Raw genomic sequence first — 5,685 nt, forward strand, 5'->3', positions numbered from 1 at the left:
CTAGGGAAGCTCAAATTCATACTCTAGGAGCTGGGCATCCCACCTCCCCCAAGGGCCAGCCCACCAGGTCCCAAGCCTGTGACAAGCGAGCATGCGCACGCTCGTCCTTCCCCACCCCCCAGGCTCTTCAAGTATCCTGTTTAGATTTTTTTTTTTAACCAAAGAATAAGAATTCCAACAGGGACACTCAGCCCACTGTGAATGCATACGCAGGTTAACTCATTAAATTAAAAAAGAAAATCAAACATCATTTTGGCAGGATTTTTACAGTGACTAATTCTATATACAGGCTATAGACATCATTTCTACAAAACATACAATCTCCAATCCACTTACATTTAATTGTCCTGATGTTTCTAATTCACATGGGATTGGTCAAATGAGTCGATTTCCCTGCTTGTGGGGACCGGGGTCAGAGACAACCATAAAGCAAAACAGGATTTTAAGAATCTTATCAACTATCTTGCTTACAAGAACAAACCCCAGGAGCCAAGTACTCTGAAACGGCTTTGGAGTTAAGGCAGCAATTTAAGATGTCACGTAAAAACCAAGTGTGCTCTTCTAAAATGTTCCAAGGAGCCTCAAATGCAGGGGCCCTTTCTATGTACACCTCTGAAGTCCAGGGAATAGCTACAGATTTAAGAAAAGTCATTCAAGGATGGCCTATTAAAACCTTTAAAGTTATAATTTAAGCTTTAAACAAAAATTCAAATTACTTCTCATAAATAGAAATAATTCACTTTTTAAAAATGAGGATACATTTAGTCACTTCAAAACAGGTATATACATCATGTTAAATCAAAAGTAAGGTTTCAAGGCATGTTTGCTAATCAGCCAGTGCTCCAAGGAGTTTCAGAACACTAGAAGAACGATTTCTCTCTTTCTCGCTTAGAATTTTCCAGTTTGTCTGTAGCAAAACATTATTGGAAAGTCCAGTCCCTGAGCGTGCCAGGGACCATCATCCAGCATTGAAGTAGCCTTTGTCACCCTCAATGTCCACTTCCTGGTCAGAATCCTCTGAAATCTCAGAGTCGGGGTCTTCCTGGGAGGCTGGGGAGGGTGAACACTGAGAACTATCCAAAGAAGCACCTTTTTTCTGTTCACTGGGCAAGTCTTGGCCCTGGTCACAGGAAGTGTCCAAATTGTCCAACTCGTCCTTTTTATTGCTTTGAGGGTTCTCCTAAATAAGGGGATGAAAATGCAGATGGTAAGATCAAAGACATATAATCCGAATGTTTTTTTTTTTCCAGCCTTTAGCAGGCTTACAAAGTTTAGTTCAGCAACTGTTTTCATTAAAATCTTTTTACCAAGGTATACTTGCGATTGGCTTCCCCATGTGAAAGAAGAGGGGGAAAGTCACACCACTGAGAGATTACACACTTAAGGCAAACCCACAGTCTCAAGATTTGCAGAAGTTTAGGAGAAAACAAAACAGACAACTCAGTTCAGTTCAGACAGCACAGTACTCATTCTTTGGATAGTGTCCAAAACAGGGTCTTCTAGCATTTTAAAAGAACAAACGTTGATGGCTAGATTTGTTATACCAAGGCCTAGCCCCCTAAAAAAGAAGGAATATGAAAAATGTATACTAAATTAAGATGCTGCAAAATGATTAAGTTGAATCCTTTTCCATTTGTTTTCTCAAATAAATTTATGAGCGCACACACACCCATAAATATGTACCAAATGACAAAATTGTGCCGAAAGAAATCATAAATCTAACCTAATATCGATGAAGAAATTGCAATTTACTTAAAATCTGGACAATTTTTTGGGGGGGAAAAATTTCCCATCTTACAGAGAAAGTACTATTTTAAAAGTCATTGGGAAGCTAGCTGCAAGCCAAGTCCAGTCAGTGAATTTATCTTAAGCCTGTGGATGTCTATGATATAAACATAATAAAGGAAAACTGTTACCAAATTTGCAAAAGACGTACAAGGTTAGTGCCAGAAGGGAATCCTCAAATATTTCAGAATAAAGAAAGTACATAAGTTTTTGTTGCTGTTTCAAAATGTTCTTTGGGACAGTACTTTAAGAAACAAACAAACAAACAAACAAAAAAAAAAAACTGTGAGCAATACAACTTACAATCTACATTCAATTGTTTTGTCTCAAACCTGTCCTTTACAGCACTGCCAGCTGAACCATTCAGCAATCGTCAGATAATTCTGGAAACATCCAGATTGGGACATCAAAACCAAATCATTAGCTCTAAGTCAATAAGGTTGTTTTGGAGGATGAGCTGGCCCTTCCTTTTTATCACTGAAAGGTCACTGAAAGACTGTGAGGAAGTTTAAGCTACTTTCCAAATAGGCATGGAAATTTATGTGTTTCATATTCATTTTAAGAGGTGGATAATAATTTTTAAAACTCTTTGATATTTAATTCTTCCTTTTTAAAAAGTGCAAATAAGACTTAAAGGTGTTTGTGTCTTTGTATTTACCCTTGAGTCCTGCCTGGTTTTATTATGGGTGTGTAAATACAAGAAACAATTTTCTCCCAAAGATAACTGCTTAAGTCATTTACTGTCAATTACTTTATCTTTCCTGCGTTAATGAGATAAACAACATATGGGGTTTATAAAACAATTAGCCAGGCGGTTTACTGGCCAGTGTGTGAAACCCTGGCATAATTGATATAGGAGCTGCATTAGGTGCTTTTAACATTAGTGCCACCTGAGCAACTCATCCTGAATTTCAGCAGGAGTATTTGCCTTTTTAATCAAGGTGAAGAGGTTAAATAGCCTCTCAAATGACTTTTGCATACAACCCGTAACAGGTCCCCGCATTTAGATAACATGATACAAACATTTATTTCCATAGAAACAGGGCCGTGTCAATACCTGTTTCAGTCTTCTCCATTTAGCTCGTCGATTCTGAAACCAGGTTTTAACCTACAGAAAAGAAAGTAAGTTTGCAGAAAGTCCCAAATCCAGCGGGACCTGAGGAGAAGGGATTGATTAAGACCACGGGGAGGACCAGCCCTGCAGCTGGGTCCCGGCAGAAAGTGCCCAGGGCGCACAGCGGCTTTCCCGATTGCTTCAGCCCAACTAGCCAACCGGGTTGGGGGGTGGGGATAGGGACGACGGATGGAGAGAGGGCAGTGAGCTGACCTGTCTCTCGCTAAGCTGCAACATCTTGGCCAGACGCTTCCTCTCCGGTGGGGAGAGGTATTTCTGAGTCTCGAACTTCTTCTCCAGCTCGATGGTCTGGTCGTTGGAGAACCTCACTTGACCGCCTTTCCTTTTGTGCAGAGGCCGCTGTAGGAAGGGGTTCCAGAGCAGGGGCTTGCCTGTGGGCCGGAGGAGCGGCGGTTAATCACGGCCCTGGAACCCGCTGGGCAGTCCCCCGACCTACCTGGTCCCAGCTGACTCAATGCGGGAGGCCAGTAAGCGGCCACGTCCCCAACACATACATTCTCGGGTCTATGGATGGATTCAACACTCCCCGCCAGGGCACACAGAGTCAACTAAAGTGTTTTAGCACACAGACCACCTCTGGATACTCAGGACACCGTACCACACGCCCACCACACCTGTGGCTAAAGGCAAACAAATCGTTTCAACCCCTAAAGAACCCCTGCCGGGCTTAAAAGCCCATTTTCTTTAGCCAACCGGCTCAGCTACAGTGCAACAATTTTTGCAAAGGATTCAGTGTGCGCATTTAAGGGAGGCGCGGGGTAGTTCGCTGCCCAAGGCCTGGCGGCCCAGAAGCGCTCACAGGGCGTGTTAGGCCTCGAGAGGGGCCTGCAATCGTGGCTGGAACGCGCCTCGGCCTCCTCTGATTTCACACTCGGCCTGCGGGGGCGGCCAGTTAAAGCCACCCCGTGGGCTATGGCAACATTTCCGTCAATGTGTTTCCTGTTGGTCTGTCTCAAAAAAAAAAAAAAAAAAAAAAAAGTTTGCTTCCTTCTGCTCAGGCCCAGCAGAAACCAAGGAAACCAGGGCGAGCTCCGCAAAACGTTTGCCCCAGGCCCGTTCCTGCCCCACCGGGTAGAGTTGGGGCCGGTCACACACACACCCTGCAGGCTCAAATTTAGAAATACAAATACGATGATAACCTTTGATGTAAAAACTGTAACACCCACACCCCAAATCTCCGTAGCGGCGAGACGAGAGGCGCTCTGGAGTCTGCGTCCTAATAACGCTAACATTAAAATGTCAATTCATTAAAATGTTAATTGTCTCCAAGGGCCCCAAGGAAGCTGCCAAACGAACTGACTTCAATCCCTGGTGAGACCCCTCTCACTCACTCTGGACTCGGGCCCCGAACCCAGTCACCATTGCTTATTTGGTTCTCAGGAACTTCGTGGGGACTAGCCTCGAAAATCCCACAAAGTGTCCGCCTCGTCGCCCTTCCCAACTGCTCCTGGTCTGCACCTCTCCACTCCAAAGGGGCGGCGGGGTCCGTCCCTCTGTCAGCAGGCCTACACCTAAACATTCTGAAAGCTGGCATTGTTTTTTTTTTTTTTTTGAGATTTTGCTTGCGTCAGGCTTCAGACTGGTGCAAAAACAGCCTCCAAGGGGGGTGGGGGGAGTAGGCGAGAGGAAGCAACTGGTTATTTTAGCTGCCATAAAGTCACATCCCACACAGAGGAAATGAACAATATCAGAAAAACGGATCCTGGCTATCAGACGTCGAGTGTTTCCTGAATTTGTCTGTATTGAGGATGTCGATAAAATAATCAGCAGCGTGCACTACTCCGGGGGAAGGGTCTGCTTCGTGCAGCCAGGAAAACACTTAACAGCTTCAGAAACCAGATTTACTCCTATCGAGAACTCAAGATTTCCTGTATGAACGGAAAGGGTCAGGCTCTTTCAGTGCCCAAGCTTGTTGAACCAAGCCCAGCCCAGGAACCGCCCGGCCCGGCAGCTAGCCCTGCGCTGCGGGGGCCAGGCTCGGGGAGCCCCGACGTCCTCTCCCCGGTGCCGCTCGTTCAGGGGGACCCCCCCCCGCGGGCCGACACGCGCGGCCGGGGCTGCCTTCCACTGCTCTCCCGGGAGCCCCGGGTGTCCCCCGACCACGCTCGCCCCGACGTCTGCAAGGTGCAGCAGGGGAAGCAATCAGAGCCTCCGGGCGTCCCAGCTCCCCGCCGCCGCGCGCCCCGGCCGCCCCCGCCGCCTCCCCCGGCCGCCTTACCCAGAGGGTCGTGGCGGAGCAGGGCGTGCGTGTAGTCGTTCACCGTCCGCGGGAAGGGGTACAGGGGGCCTCCGAAGCCACCGGGGCCGTAGGCGGCGGCCAGCGCGGCGGCGGGGTGATGCGAGAAGGCGGGGTGCACCGGCGTGGGCTCGTACACCGGGGTCCGGTAGGAGGACACGAGGCTGGTGAAGGAGGAGTTGGGGGACGGCAGCGTGGGCGCGGGGGTGGGCGCGGCGGGCCCGCGCCCCAGGATGTCGTCGATGTAGAAGGGCGTCGGGTGAGCGGGCTGCAGCAGCGGCGTGGGCGCGTACAGCGGCACCCCCACGGCGGGCGCGGCCGCGGGCCCCGGGTGCGGGAACTGCATGGCCGCCCCGCCGCGCAGCCCCCCTCGGAGCGAGCTGCCCGCCGGCGCCGCCGCGCTACATTTATCTGCGCCCCGCGCTCCCGGCGATAGGCTCCGGCGGCCGCGGGGTGGGGCGGCGCTCGGGCCCCTTCCTGCCGCCCAGGCCCCGCGGCCAATGGCGCGGGCCGCGGGCTCGCCTCCGCC

At 49.4% G+C, this 5,685-nt stretch overlaps 1 protein-coding gene across 1 annotated transcript; it reads right to left on the reverse strand.

Moving 5' to 3' along the window:
• Nucleotides 1-247: 247 nt before the first annotated feature.
• On the reverse strand, nucleotides 248-5,567 carry Hhex (hematopoietically expressed homeobox). Its single transcript, XM_055614143.1, has 4 exons — nucleotides 5,139-5,567; nucleotides 3,113-3,291; nucleotides 2,843-2,893; nucleotides 248-1,180 (listed from the first exon to the last, which is right to left on the reverse strand). The coding sequence occupies exons 1-4, from the start codon at nucleotides 5,500-5,502 to the stop codon at nucleotides 959-961; spliced, it is 816 nt and encodes a 271-aa protein (XP_055470118.1). The 5' UTR covers nucleotides 5,503-5,567; the 3' UTR covers nucleotides 248-958.
• Nucleotides 5,568-5,685: the final 118 nt, after the last annotated feature.

The sequence above is a fragment of the Psammomys obesus genome, unplaced genomic scaffold (assembly GCF_907164565.1).
Source record: "Psammomys obesus unplaced genomic scaffold, mPsaObe1.curated_primary_1811, whole genome shotgun sequence".
NCBI lineage: Eukaryota > Metazoa > Chordata > Mammalia > Rodentia > Muridae > Psammomys > Psammomys obesus.

Excerpts from the sequence above, each read along its gene's own strand:
- Hhex (XM_055614143.1), bottom strand. The coding sequence starts at position 5,502 with ATGCAGTTCCCGCACCCGGGGCCCGCGGCCGCGCCCGCCGTGGGGGTG. Across the intron at positions 2,894-3,112 it reads TGCAGCTTAGCGAGAGACAG|GTTAAAACCTGGTTTCAGAA; the intron begins GTCAGCTCACTG and ends TCTTTTCTGTAG. Across the intron at positions 1,181-2,842 it reads AATGGAGAAGACTGAAACAG|GAGAACCCTCAAAGCAATAA; the intron begins GTATTGACACGG and ends CCCCTTATTTAG.